Source organism: Tenrec ecaudatus, chromosome X, assembly GCF_050624435.1.
Source record: "Tenrec ecaudatus isolate mTenEca1 chromosome X, mTenEca1.hap1, whole genome shotgun sequence".
Lineage (NCBI taxonomy): Eukaryota > Metazoa > Chordata > Mammalia > Afrosoricida > Tenrecidae > Tenrec > Tenrec ecaudatus.
This window is the reverse complement of record NC_134548.1, coordinates 11,805,507-11,820,292: the sequence shown is the minus strand read 5'-3', so window position 1 is coordinate 11,820,292 and position 14,786 is coordinate 11,805,507. Positions and strand designations below refer to the sequence as shown.

At 45.2% G+C, this 14,786-nt stretch overlaps 1 protein-coding gene across 1 annotated transcript in view; it reads left to right on the top strand.

Annotated features, from left to right (window-relative positions):
• The first annotated feature begins 1,229 nt into the window (after positions 1-1,229).
• Positions 1,230-14,786, top strand: part of CLTRN (collectrin, amino acid transport regulator) — a 36,313-nt gene continuing 22,756 nt past the window's right edge. Inside the window, exons 1-3 of the mRNA XM_075539414.1 lie at positions 1,230-1,287; positions 1,628-1,686; positions 8,209-8,294. Of these exons, the coding sequence (XP_075395529.1) occupies positions 1,230-1,287; positions 1,628-1,686; positions 8,209-8,294 (203 nt within the window). The remainder of the gene's footprint in view (positions 1,288-1,627; positions 1,687-8,208; positions 8,295-14,786) is intronic.

Below are 14,786 nucleotides of genomic sequence, written 5' to 3'. Positions count from 1 at the left end.
GACATATCCGGGGAGCTGGGTGGGAGATGGAGAGCCAACAGCAATACGTTCAAGGAGGAAGAACCATCCTGGAGTAGATTGTGGCGATGGTTGCAGAATTCTGATGCATGTGATTGAACTAGTGAAATGGACGCTGTGTGCATTGTATGTTGGTGAAACTATTAAAAGGAATTAAACTAATTAAGAAAAAAAACTGGCGGTGAAAGCATCCCCACCAAAGCAGTAACCACTTCGCCAATTCTTCCATGTGAGATTCACTGACACTGCTTCCGTTCTTCATAACAATAGCAATTTTGAGGTGTTGGTTTGAGGATTGGAGGAATGATCCAGACAACCTGATGTATAGCATTGTTGTTGCTAGGCGCCGTTGCGTTGATCTGGCTTCATAGCGACCCTCTGCATAACAGAAGGAAACACTGCCCAGTCCTGAGCCACCCTCACGATTGTTGTGTTTGAGCCCATTGTTGCTGCTACCGCTTCAATCCATCTCATATAGGGTCTTCCATAATAGGTGGCTCTTAATAACTAAAGTCAGTAGCTACACTAACGAATTCCCTTAAAAACTCACATTCTCAGCACCAGCATCTCTTCGGTTAGTCAGTGGCTACAATCGTGGGCCTGCCCTTCCCTGTGGGATGTCCCACGAACTGCGCTTTCATCCCCTGGAGCTGAACAGAGCCAACAGTGCCCTGTGAAGGAGGACACCGTCCTGGGGTGTTCACCTGCAGAGGCGAGAGTCAGGTGGGGCCACGCTTGGAAGGGCGCCCTTTGTTCTCCAGAGGCAGAAAGGAGCGCTGCTGGCCTTGCACATTGCCATAGCCTGTCCGTGGAGCAAATCTTTCAGGCCTGAACAGCCGTCAGTTCACCTCCAAGACAAGCTCCCGAGAGGACTGGCTGCCGTCCACCGGGCAGGGACCCAGACAAGACCAGGAGGGGCAGGGGCGACTCCCACGTGCAGTCTCGCAGAGGAAGCCTTCCTCTCCGGAGGGAGGCTTTGGCAAGGAGAGGACTGACTGGATGGCCAAACAGCGGTCTTGTAAATAACTGACAGGAGAGGGGCTGCTTTGGTGAAAGCATTAACTCAAAGGATGGGGGTTAATCATTAAACCTCCTAGGGGGTGGTTGGCTTGCTTCTCTGATATTCTAATCCCGCACAGAAAGGCCAGGAGAGCGCCAAGGGGAGGGTGGGTATTTGCTCTCCCTTTGCCTGTGTTTTCCATTCAGCGAGAATGTTGTGGCTTCTCTTTCTCTTAGTGACTACCAGTCATGCTGAACTCTGCAAACCAGGTACGTTGTCTTGAAACCAAAAACAAAGGAAGAGTTTTCTGAATGACATAACTTTGACTTAACAAAAATTTTTTAAAGGAAAAATCTCTAGATCTCTTAAGCTGCAGATGTGTTGAGACTTGAAGTTTAGCCTGTGACCATGTTATCGGATGGGAAGGAAAACATGTTCACCATCTAAGATGATTGGGGATAAACTTACAGGCCGATTTGGGCAGTGTAATTATAGTCTGGTGTGTTGTGATGTCAGAGACATGAAATCATGGGATTAATCAGGCGTGCTGTAGCAGATTTGTGATTGTCCATTGCTCTCTCTCCCTCTCTTTCTCTTTCTTTCCGGCAGATGCAGAGAATGCGTTTAAAGTGAGACTTAGCATCAAAACAGCTCTGGGAGATCAATCCGTAAGTCCCACACGCAGAAGTTTGTTTATTGTTTTGTTGTCTACTAACCTTGTGCTGCTTGCATTAATGAGCCTCTCTGCATAGCAGCCTTAAACTTGAGTAGATCTTTTTGAAAGACCTCACTCACGTCTGATATCTCCTTCAAGTAGAAATGTTGCTTCTAAGGCCCCTATCACAGTAGAACTGCCCTTTACAGAAGCAGCCTGCCTCATCTTTCTCCCACGGAGCCATGGCTGGGTTCCATGATGACCTATTTTGACAGCTGAATGCTTTCACCACTATGCGACTAGGGCTCCTTAACAAAGCATGCATAGATTAGAACAAAACCAAACAATCAAAAGATCCATTGCTGTTGAGTTGATTCTAATGCGTAGTGACTGTTGGGCAGAGGACAACTGTCCTGGCATTGTGGGTTATGGATTCATTGGACTGCTAAGCCACCGGGAATCGGTTGGTAGTTCAAGACCATCACTGATCCTCCAGAGAAAGGCAAGGCTTTTTACTCCTGTAAAGAGTTACAGTCTTAGCTGATATCAAAGAGTTCAAGGAGAAAGAAAATGTTTTGAAAATGATGGGTGGCAGCCTGTGTGATCATGAGGTGTCGAAGGGATCAGGGATCAGGCATCATCAGAACAAAACATCTTACCATAGTGAATGAGGTGCGGAGTGCAGAGTGGAGACCCAAAGCCCATTTGTAGGCCACTGGAGATCCCCTTACAGAAGATTCTTGGAGAGGAGATGAACCAGTCAGGGTGTGATGGATCAATGATGAAAAATACAACTTTGCGCTAGTTCCTAAATGCTCCTCCCCCCGCCACTGTCATGATCCAAATCCTACCTTGCAAGTCTGGCTAGACCAGAGGATGTACACTGGTACAGATGGGAACTGGTGGCACAGGGAATCCAGGGTGGATGATCCCTTCAGGACTACTGGTGTGAGTGGTGATACTGGGAGGGTAGAAGGAGGGTGGGTTGTAAAGGGGGAACCAATTTCAAGGATCTACATGTGACCTCCTCCCTGGGGGATGGACAACAGAAAAGTTAGTGAAAGGAGACGTGGGACAGAGGAAGATATGACAAAATAATAATTTATAAATTATCAAGGGTTCATGAGGGAGGGGGAGGGGGAGGAAGGGGAAAAAATGAGGACCTGATGCCAGGGGCTTAAGTAGAGAGCAAATGTTTTGAGAATAATGAGGGCAACAAATGTACAAATGTGTTTTACACACTTAATGTATGGATGGATTGTGATAAGAGTTGTATGAGCCCCTAATAAAATAATTTTTAAAAAAGAGGAGCTGATAATAAGGGCTCAAGTAGAAAATAATGTTTTGTACATGATGATGGCAATAAACATACAAGTTTGCTTGATGTAATTGATTTATGGATTGTAAGAACCCCCAATAAAATGATTAAAATTTTTTAATGCAAATATAAATAATAAATAAATGAATGAATAAATAAATAAAGGGTTCATGGCGGGGGGGGGTAGGCAAGGAATGAGGTGATACCAAGGGCTCAAGTAGAAAGAAAATGTTTTGTAAATGATGATGGCAACATATGTTCAAATATGCTTGACACAATGGATAGATGGATTGTGATAAGAGGTGTAAGAGCCCCCAATAAAATAATTTTTTAAAAGAAATAAAAAGAAAATTATGGTGGCAACAACTATACAGTTATGCTTGATTTAAATGAATTATGGATTATTATAATATCTGTAAGAGCTCCCAATTAAAAATAATTTTAAAGCGTTACAGTCTTAGAAACACACAGGGGCAGTTCTACTCTGTCCTATAGGTCACTATGGGCCACATTGACCGGTGACATTGAGTTTTGATTTGGTTATAGGGTTACCAAGGCTGTCCATCTTCATGGACAGCAACTGTCACATCTTTGTCTCATGGTATCTGAGGGGTTCTAACTGCCAGCCTTGTGGTTTACCGCAGAGTGATTAACCATTACACCACGAGACCTCCTTACCTAATTAAAAACAGGTCATAGTAAAATAGAAATTGTTACTAAGATGGGCTTGCTTAAAGTGTTTAATATATCGTACATGTTAGAAAATGCATGCCTTTGGTATTTTCCAAAAATCATGTAGCAAACGAGACGATTTCTGTCAGGTTTATTTCATAGTGTTACGTTGAGATTTGAGAAGAATTGAAGAAACTTTCACAAAAGAATTGGCAAACACTGTGCTTTGGAAGAGCTACAGGAGGTAGAACTGTTCCTCTTCCCGCCCCGTGCTTCTCACTGAATAGAAAACCGATGGTCTGAGAAATAAATGCATAGAAAATAGAAGTTAAAGTGTACACCCGGAGCACCTCAGTGGGTTATAGGAACAGTAAAGGCAGCTGAATTAATCGGATGATTTTTCTGAGTCTAATTGTGAATTTCCCAATGTGGGCTGGGAATGTTCTTCCAAAGGAAAGGTAAACATGAAGATGCAGCAGTGCTGAACTAATATAAATAACCACGAGAAGTCCATGAGGGCATTGACTTCAGTGGGGAGCCTGAGGACTCAAAGCAGGCGCAGAGTGAACCAGGGGATACAAGAAGGCCATGCAGAGGGAACAGGCAAAAAGCTCTCCCAGAGGGAGGTTGACGGCTGGAACAAAGGTTGAGGTGTCTGGTCCTGGGGAGGGGTGTGGGGGAGTAAGCTCGGAGACAAAGGGGTGGCCAGATCATAGAATAGAATACGGGAGTGGGGAGCAAGGGGGCATTTGATGTTATCTCTTTCCACAGTGTAGAAGGCAAACTGCCGGGGGACCAGAGCTGAAGGAAACAATTAGGAGGCAATTAGAGGAGTAATTGGAGGAGTGGAGATGAGAGGTGATCTTCATTTGAAGTACAACGATGTTGGGTGGAGAGAGGGAAGTGAGAGAGGGTAGGGATTGTAGAGCCTTGGGGACCCTAACAAGCAAAGGAGAAGGTGTTGGCGGGTGAAGCCCTTTTTCTGCTTAAACAACTGATGGATGGTGGTCTCTGTGTGCACCAGGGAACCAGATGGGAATAAGAGAACCAGGGCTACTGTTTTGAGCATGTTGAGTCTGAGGTATCATTGCTACGTAGGCAAAGGTCAGAGGTGGCTCGAGACAGACATCCTTAAGTAAGTCATTGGCAAAAGACCAGATGTGGTAACAAAAGCCTGGGCTTGGTGACAGTGTGAAGGGAGAAAAAAAATAGAGTGGCCAGAGCAGAGGTCTAGGCCTAGGAGGGCGCCTTGAAACCCTTTAAAACGTAAAGCCCATGTAGACGAGGGTGGCCTGCAAAGTGGATGGAAGAACAGACAGGGAGGTTGAGAGCCAAAAATAAAATTAACCATACAACAACCCTATCGTATCACAATAGGAAAGAATGTGCTTCAGGATAAAGGAAGAGTCCAAGACCATCAAATGTTGCTGAGAGGCCACACCAGACGAGAGTGAACAGTGTTTGTTGTGTTAAGCAGCGGGGAGGCCATGGGTGACTTCAGAAAGAGCTGTGTCTGTGGAGTGGTGGGACTAGAAGGCAGATGGAGTGGCTTGAGACTGAGCATAAATGTATTGGTTTCCCACAACTACCATCCCAGAGTACCACACACTAGGTGACTTAAAACAATATTCTTTCACAGTTCTGGGAGTTTCTCTCTGAAAGGTCTAGGGAAAAGGCCTACCTTGCCTCTTTTAGTTTCTGGTGGTCTTAGATATATCTTGGCTGGTCCCTGCAGAACTCCAAGTCTCCCCACCCTTTCACATGGTCATCTTCCCTGCGCCTATCTATTGGGTCTCTTTTCTTTTCCTAAGGACTAGGCATTATCCAACTCCAGTGGAACTTAATGGTGACTCAACTAACTCCATCCACAGAAACATTTTTATTTTTTAAATTTCTTTTTTTAATTGTTTTATTAGGGGCTCATACAACTCTTATCACAATCCATACATGCATCAATTGTGTAAAGCACATTGGTACATTCATTGCCCTCATCATTCTCAAAACATTTGCTCTCCATTTAAGCCCTTGGCATCAGCTCCTCATTTTCCCTCCCTGCCCGTTCCCCCCTCCCTCATGAACCCATGATAATTTATAAATTATAATTTTGTCATATCTTTCCCTGTCCGACGTCTCCCTTCACCCACTTTTCTGTTGTCTATCCCCCAAGGAGGAGGTTATCTGTAGATCCTTGTAATCGGTTCCCCCTTTCAAACCCCCCCTCTCTCCACCCTCCCAGTATTGCCACTCACACCACTGGTCCTAAAGGGATCATCCGCCCTGGATTCCCTGTGTTTCCAGTTCCTATTTGTACCAGTGTACATCCTCTGATCTAGTCAGATTTGTAAGGTAGACATGGGATCATGATAGTGGGGGAGGAGGAAGCATTTAGTAACTAGAGGAAAGTTGTATGAGAAACAAATTTTCAAATAAGGCCACGTTCCCTGGAACTAGGAATTAAGACTTTAACCCTTTGATGGGAACACAGTTTCTCCCCTAACAAACAGTAAACATGTGAAAACTGGAGCATGGAAAACCCTTTTGAGAATTGTGGCTGAGAAGGGCTGAGAGTATGTGCAAGAAAGGAGGATTGAGCAAAGCAGCTTTCTGTCCCTCCCCCACCTCCCCTGGGGGAAGCTTAAGCCTGTTTAGAAGTAAGCGGACAAGTCTAGTGGGGAGTTGCATACACATGAGGCCATCCTGAGATGGGCAGAGGGGAAGCGTTCTTAAGGGAGGGAGAGGAGGAGGCGGACAGGATGTATGTCCCTGGTGGAAGTGTTGTATCTGGACATCTGGAGGATGAGTGAGTTTGAACGGATGACTGCAGACATTCGTTTTCTATGAAGCAAGAACATTTCATGAAAGTGGGGTGTGATGAAACCGTTTGGGATTTGGGAGCCCTTGGGAGATTTGAAATAGTCACTGAGAGCCAGAGAGAGCTGATGGAGAAATGGAAGGGATTACCAGGCCATTTGGGGATGCAGGCATCGTGAATTTAAATCAGTAGGTTCTGCTTGGTACCTTTCTCAGGTTACACGCGATGACTCATCGAAAACACGAGGTCAGCCATGGCTTTATTCTAAGTGGGCTTAGATGTTTATACACTTAGGTCCTTGTCACTCACGGTCTTGTCACTTGCAAGGTATCCAAAATGATGGATAAGCACAGGAAATTAATATGTGCCATCAGGGAACCCTGGTGTCACAGTGGGTTAAGCATTGGCCTGCCAACTGCAAGGTCAGTGGTACAAACCTACGAGCTTGTCCACAATGATCTGCTTCCACAAAGAGTTATGGTTTGGGAAATCCTGGGAAGGAGTTCTACTCTGTCTTATCAGGCCACTAGGTCAGAATTTATTTGATCACAGTGGGTTTGTTTGTTTGTAGCACCTATTAGGTTTCAGGTATATGCACAGAAGGTAGCTAAGCTGCTATGAATGTTCTTATTTTTGGCTTTTCCATATGTGTTCTTCCTCTTGGGTTCTTTCTCCTGGGAGTGAAAGGGCAGATGCGTGGGGGATGCTGAAGCATAGCTGTAGTGTCTCTTTCCTTATCTGTTCTAAGTGGTTAATTTTCTCAACAAAGCAGGTATTCATCCTTTTAGGCATGAAATCGATCTCTGAAAATTTTGGAAAGCCCTAGCAGAAGTAGGTTAGCTTCAAAGCTTAGGTTTCAATCCCCTAACACTTACTCAAAGGTGCTCTGGTGATGTAGAGGTTACACATTGGGCTGTGAACTACAAGTCCTGCAGTTCAAAACCAGGAGCTTCTCTGTGAAAGATAAGGCTTTCTACTCCTGTAAAGAATTACAGTCTCAAAATCCACAGGGGCAGGTCTACTCTGTCCTAAAGTGTCACTGTGAGTCAGTATTGACTCAATAACAGTGAGTTTGTTTTGTTTTCTTTTATTAACACACTCCCCCGGGAGGAGCGGGTTCCGGTAGAGTGACAACACGCTTTCGCCACTGTAAAATGGCATGGGGCTTTGCTCTGTGACCCAAATTTGACACCGAGGGAAGACCTCCGGCCAGCTCCTGCTCTTGGCTCCAAGAGGAAGCCATGACAGGGCAGGTGAAACCCACCCCAAGCTCGGACAGCCGAATGCACTGCCTGCTCAGAGGAGAGAGAGCTGTCTGGCGTCTTCAGTTTCCCGTCTGCCCCAGCTTGTGGGTGTCTGGTGCCCGTGAGCCCCAAGCCCGCCACCCCAGGTCCCCAGGGGGCTGGCAGGCTGATGGGGGTCCATGTGCTCTTTTCAACCAGGCGTTTCTTTTCTTATGGTTTGGTCTCCCTCGGTTGGGTGGTTCCAGTTGGCCTACGGCTGTTAGGTGTCATGAAGTCCATTTCAACTCAAAGTGGCCCCAGGTGACAGAGTAGAGCTGCCCCAAGAAGCCCTTCCCAGGACATCATGGTGGGATATTTCAGGCCATGGTCCCCAGACTTAGTGAGAGCGAATGAGAGCGAGTGGGCAAGAGAGCAAGCCACTGTGGCCCCAAACCTACAAGTTTCCTTGACCTCTTCATTTTTCATTTTCTGCTGTTTCTCCTCTTTCAGTATACCTGGGACACAAATGAAGAATACCTCTTTCGGGCCATGGTGGCTTTCTCGATGAGAAAAGTTCCCAACAGAGAAGCCACGGAGTAAGTAACCCGTGAAAACATTTCCTGGTCGATTTGTCGCAGACTATGTGAGACAGGGTGTGGAGTCCAAAATTGGCTGGTAAAAAGCATGCTTTCACTGAAGTTTGTGAAGAGACATGAGACATTTGGCTTGGACACTTGAGAGATGTGTCGTCTAGTTCAGCTTACTCTTTTTTTTTCTTTTCTCTTTTAAGCTTACTCTTTATAGCATGTTCCAACTATGTTCTTTTTCGAATGGGCACTTTGAAGATAATTATTAGTAAACATTTGTTCTACCTTCTAAACATAGCTAGTTAGATCCGTACTTAGCTGGATTCCAAAGAACTCTCCTCTCATTTGGAGAGGAGTAGAGTGTCTCCCCACGGTTGGTATCTCTCAGAGCACCTTGTCTATGTAGTGAACGCTCTCAGTTCAATTTGAAATCATCTCACATTGAGCTGTTCTTTGGGAGGCATGCTCCTCTCTGTGTGATGGTTGCTTCCACCCAGAGGACTCCATTGGGGCAATGTGCTGGCTCTCTCTCTGCTCCCATCTTCACGCTTCCCTTGAGAGGTGAAAGGAGTGAGCTAATTGGTGAGCTGGCGGGAACCACTGGTTGTGGGTTCCTTTGTCTTTGGGATCCAGCTGACCCCTAGCCAGCAGGCATTCTCAGGAGAGTAGCAGGGCTTGCTGGGGCACAAGCATACCCATGAGGCTGCCTTGTCCTTTACACTGGAGCCTCATTGGGGCTGGGTGCGGTGGGGGGTGGGGGGATGGCCTGCCATCGGGGTGTTAAATATCCCCGACCTGCCCCAATTCAGCCCTCCTGGGTTCAGAAAAGATAAACATACCTAGCTCTGGGATTTAAAAAATAAAATTAGGAAGACAATTTGCTGGCTAAAGTCACAGATTCCTACTAAGTTCTTTAATGTGGTTTCCTCACTGCTTCATTCTTTTATCTTAATTCTAAAGTATTTCAGAACCTGGCAAAGATGGTTACTCTTCATCCATCGCTTTCAACTCCGTGATATCTGATATATGGTCTGTGACTATAACGTAGAAAAGTAAACCGCTGCCATTGAGTCAACTTCAACTCCTAGCAACCCCGTATATAGGATTGCTTATCTTTATGGGAGCAGATGGCCTCACCTTTCTCCTGTGGAGAGGCTGGTAGCTTTGAACCACCAACCTTTTGGTTAATAGTCCAATGCTTATCTCATAATACCACCCAATACAAATGTGTGCATATAGATGTAAATATATATGCATATACACAGATCTATTTATATACATATATGTGTGTTGATATAAACATATACAACATAAATATAAATGTATAGATACACACATATAACATATGTTATAAAGTAGAATCCTGGACCTTGACACTAATCCATTCTAAAAGGAGTGTCGAGATGTGATGCAGTCGAGTTCTGAATCCATTTTTCCCATAAGATGTAACTGAAAATGGATTAATCCATTCTTGACCACCAAGTTTTTACCCTAACCTTGCCTTTTTATACAAAACATTACGCAGAAATTTCAAAGTAAATAAGTTCAGAGTTAAATAATATAATTTAAAACATTTTTAAAAGTTTTAAAACAACTACAGTATGGCCCATACCTTGAGATGGAAGAGGATCTGGATCTGTGGACACAGATGTGGAGAGAAGGGATGGAGACAGTCATTGTTTGGAAGGGGAATTCCCTTCCATCAAATCAACTGGTAGTTGCTTTTCAGGAGTTTTTTCCCTTCTTTGCCTCTTTCACTAGGACCTGGCTGGCTTTCTCTTAAAAAAATGTCTACTGTGGTCTGCTGTTGTTTCCTTAACTGTTTGCTAAAAGGGTTTACTAAATTATCATTGACAATATCAATAAGGTTAACCAGTTCCTTATCATGGTGATTCTTTAAAAAAAACTTTCTTAGGCCCCATGTTCCTTATCTAAAAACAGCACAAAGAACCATAAAAACTAAGAAAATTATAGCAAACTGCTTGGAACACAGCTGCAAAAAGTTTAAACAATGTGTACTAATGTGCCAACAAACGCTGCATGACTGAAACACGAACTGCTTTTGGTGACATAAATCACATGCGTTGGGTCAGATTCTGAAGTTTTATTCGAGCTCCGATGCAAAATTTCTCAACATTTCATGTCCAAATCCAATCATGTTGAGTACTGATTTGGTCGAGTTCCAGGGATCTACTGTCTATGCATGTATGTGTGTGTGTGTGTGTGTGTGTGTGTATATATATATATATATAAATGAAATGTTTCTATATACATATATCTCAACTCACTGCCAAGGAGTTGTTGCCAAGTCACAGACACCCTACGGGCCAGGGTAGAACAGTCCCTGTGGGTTTCCTCTTCATGGAAGTGGAAAGCCCAGTCTTTCTCTTGTGGAGCGACCGGTGTTTTCGAACAGCTGACCCTGCGGATTGACGCCCATCTGGCAACCACTGTGCCTCCAGGGCTCCTAACTTATCCACATATACATACATACATACATATTATGTTTATTTGGTGCCAAATATGGCCTTTATTTGGCATCTATATGTATGTGTATATATATATATATATATATATATATATATATATATATATATATATATATCCCAGTGGCATAGTGGATAAGTGTGGTGCTATTCAACTGTAGGTTGGTGTTTCAAATCTACCAGCTGCTCTGAGGGAGAAAGGTGTAGCAGTATGCTTCTATAGAGATTTACAACCTTGACCTCCCACGAAAGCAGTTCTACTCTGTCCTATTGGGTTCTTATGAGTCATATACATCCAAGAAACCCAGACCAATTGAATTGAGGCAAAGTGCTGCCCGGTACGGGGCATGTACTGGATTCCTTGCCAAGCCTCATTTTTCCAGGGTAAATCTTGTGAGCCACAGAGGAACAGCGTGCCATTGTCTCCATGGGAAGGGGATTAGCGGTCTTGTGCTTGTCATTGGGCCCCTTTGAGTTCCAGAAACAAGAGCTTGATTCTTAGCATCCCTGGAAAGATTTGGCCCTGTCTGGTGCCGTTGATGAGAAGGGAGCGTGGAGGCAATTCTGAGAGGATGACATCAGACCCCATATGCCCGGATGCCCTGGACATTGTTATTGCCTCATCAGTGATTGGCTTAAAGGAACCATTGGCATGTGCTAATAACATGCCTTTGCAAAACCAAATGTTCAAAATGACCATTGTAGAGAATTTTTTTAAAAAATCGCAGCACACTTGGGTTTCCCATGAGCCGGACCAATGCCATTTCAGCTTACTGATTACATCAAAGGAGCCCTGGTGGGGCAATGGGTTGAAAAGTGGGCTGGTAACTGAAAGGTCAGAGGGTCAACCCTTCCGGCTGCCCTGCAGGAAAGGGATGAAGCAGTCTGCTTCTGGAAGGAGTTACAGCTTTGGAAATCCTGTGGAGGCAGGACCAAGATGGGTCAGAATCGACTCGATGGTAGCAAGAAAATTTTTTAATGAATTGGGATGAATGCATATATCAAATCATTCCATAGTTTAATCATGTCCAGCGAATTGTACATTTACTACCACAATCAGCTTCCAAATATTCTTTTTCTATATGAACCCCTTGATGTCATCACCCCTTCACCCCGCCACCACCTTTGTGGCCCCCTCCTCCCCAAACCCTCATTCCACTTGCTGACTCTACAGGTTCATCGGTCCTGGTTTTCATACTCCCCAAACTGAAAGACAAGAGGATGCCCTCTAATGACATACCACTCCTGAGTACCCCCTCACATGTACAGTGCAAAACCAAACAACAACCCCCCAAATATATATGATTTTGGATCTCAGATCATTACATCCAAACCTGTTTTGCTCCGTTTAAGTGTCTGCTGGTTGAAGAGTTCTTCATTCTGGGCAAATCTTTGAGCAAGAACATTTGGAAGAAAGACTGGAGAAGAAGCCATGCTCCAGTTGGACACTATCATTGGAAGGAACTTGTATCCTTCAGAACAACTGTGAGCACAGCACGGGGCCGAGCAATGTTGCACATTGGATCTCTCTGAATGGTGTGGAGCAACAACATAAACAATTTAGCTCCTGAACTATGTACAGCTGCTCCCTTTTACTGCAGCAATGCTCGCTCCTGACGTTTGCACTTCCCCAGGGCCACTGTCGCCTCCACTCTTTTCAGGGGTGGCACAAATGGCTTCGCAGAGGCATCTGACCGCTTCTGATTTCATGAAGGGGCCCAAAGCTGATTCCTTTGTGGAGGAGGTCACCAGTGTGCACCCTCCAACCATTTTACCCCCCCCCCCCTAGGACAATTTCTACTTCTCTGCTGGGTTTTAATAATACATTGCCATGACTGCCCAGGACTCACAGACCATGCTTCCCAGTATGCAGTTTATTAGGGAAATAACACATTACAATTTAGGAACAGGTATGACTCAGGAAAAAACTTCTTCGGTCAGGACAACTTCTGAAGCGGCTCCACATGCAAGCCTCTCTCTGGCTCTTTACCCCTTGGCTCTGCTAGGGCAACCATTTCAAAATCCTTTAATTCTGTCAAAGAAGCCCCCGCCACCACCACCCCCCTCACTCCCTGTTGTTGATACCTCCTGCTCAAAGGTGCTCAGCTCTCAATGGGCTGGGAAACCCACCACTTCCCATCTCCTGTCAGTCTCCTATTTCTCTCACCATCTCTATTGTAAAAGCCCTCTCTCTGTCCGTTTCCTCGGGCTAGGAGGGTCTTAGCATCTGGGGTCCACAGCATGTGATTCGCTCTTTCTTGGTTCTTGTTTCTTGGAAGTTGTGAAGGCCTTTCCACCTCTGGAAGGACTCATTTTAAGCCTAGCAGGATGGCAAAATGGACCAATCCTCTCACGACACAGCTCCATACACCTTATTTGCACGGCCCCATCCCCCAAGGGTGCCACAAGCCTTATTTACATTAGTAGTAAACTATCCAATCCCGTTGGTGGGCCACAAGGGCCTCATTTGCATAGTCCTACAAAGTCATATGGTGTGCGTCCCAAAGACTGGCTTGAAGGGTCATATTCATGCTTCTCTGCAAGGTACGTTGCCAGTGTCTCTGTGGCGTAGTGGTTATATACTGGGCTGCTAACTGCAAGGCCAGCAGTTTGAAACCTCCAGCCATGCCTCAGGAGAAAGATGACACTTTCCACTCCCATGAGTTACAGTCTCAGAAATCCACAGGAGGCAGTTGTATCCTGTCCTGTAGGGTTGCTATGAGTTGGAATAGACTCGATGGCAGTGAATTTGAGTTTTGAGTGGCTTTCAACGTTCACATCTGGGTAAGGAAGTTGGGGGAAATTCTGTGGGATACAGTGGACATAATTACTAGTGGCCCACTAATCCCTTTCTCTCTTTTTCCCCACCCTATCCTTGTGGGGAAATGACCGGCCTAGAAGTAGGTTCACCTTGCCTGAGGTACGCCCCTGTGAGTTTCCAAAACTGTAACTTCTTCTGGGAGTAGAAAGGCCCGTCTTCCTTCCTCAGAGCAGCTGATGGTTTCAAGCTACTGACCTTGTAGTTAGCAGGCCAACGCATAGCCAGTACACCAGCACAGCTCTGGGCAGACTATTCATGTAGGACAATTACTCCTTCAGCTGATGAAGACCCTTAGCAGTTAAAACCAGTCCCCTTCTATGTTACTATCGATCTTGGAGGAATGACGGAAGTGGTGTGACGTACACTACTAGTACAGTGGGTGGCATAATAATAAATATTTGATGCGTTTGGATACATTGAAGGACTATTGAAAAACACACTTCAACCATGATTTAGACTACCCTTAAAGGGACTGGAGCCAATCAATATCTTGCAATATGAAAACAACTCTATTATTTTCAAAATAGGTTTGTATCTGCTATTTCATTAGCTATGGAACCCAGAAGAACTGTCCATTAATCCATTGTTCAGTCTGTTTTCTTAACATTTATCTTACTGTGCCCAGAAAACGTTTTATAAAGATAACTCAGATATTGTAATTAGGGGGCATACCTGACATCTAATAGGCGGCATGCTGCTAGCCATCCCACAATGCACAGGACAGCCCCCACAGCATAGAGCTGTGTCCCCCACCGTGGCGTTGACAGTGCCCAGGTAGAGCGCTCCTGGCCCAGGTCATTGTACTCATCTGTGGACCAGCCCTTCTTGAGAGCACCTGCCACATTTACTTTATCCACTTCCCCACTGGTGGACACTGAGGTTGCTCCAGTTCTCTGTGATAACGCACAGTGCTACCATCAACAGCCTCGCCAATTTCTCCTGCGTGCGTGCGTGCATGTGTGTGCGCATGTGTACGCATGCGTGCATATGCATGCACGCACGAGAGTTTCCGGTAGGCGTGCTCTCAGGTCTAGGAGGCCCTTCTGAAGGACCTTCTGATGGGTCGACCAGTGGACACTCTCACAGTCCTGCACCAGGTTCCAAGTCCCTGTGTGCTTCCCAGCAGGGGATTTAGCTTGTGAAGGGTCGCCAGTTGGAAGACTTTCAAGAGTCTTTCAATTTTTGCTTATCTAT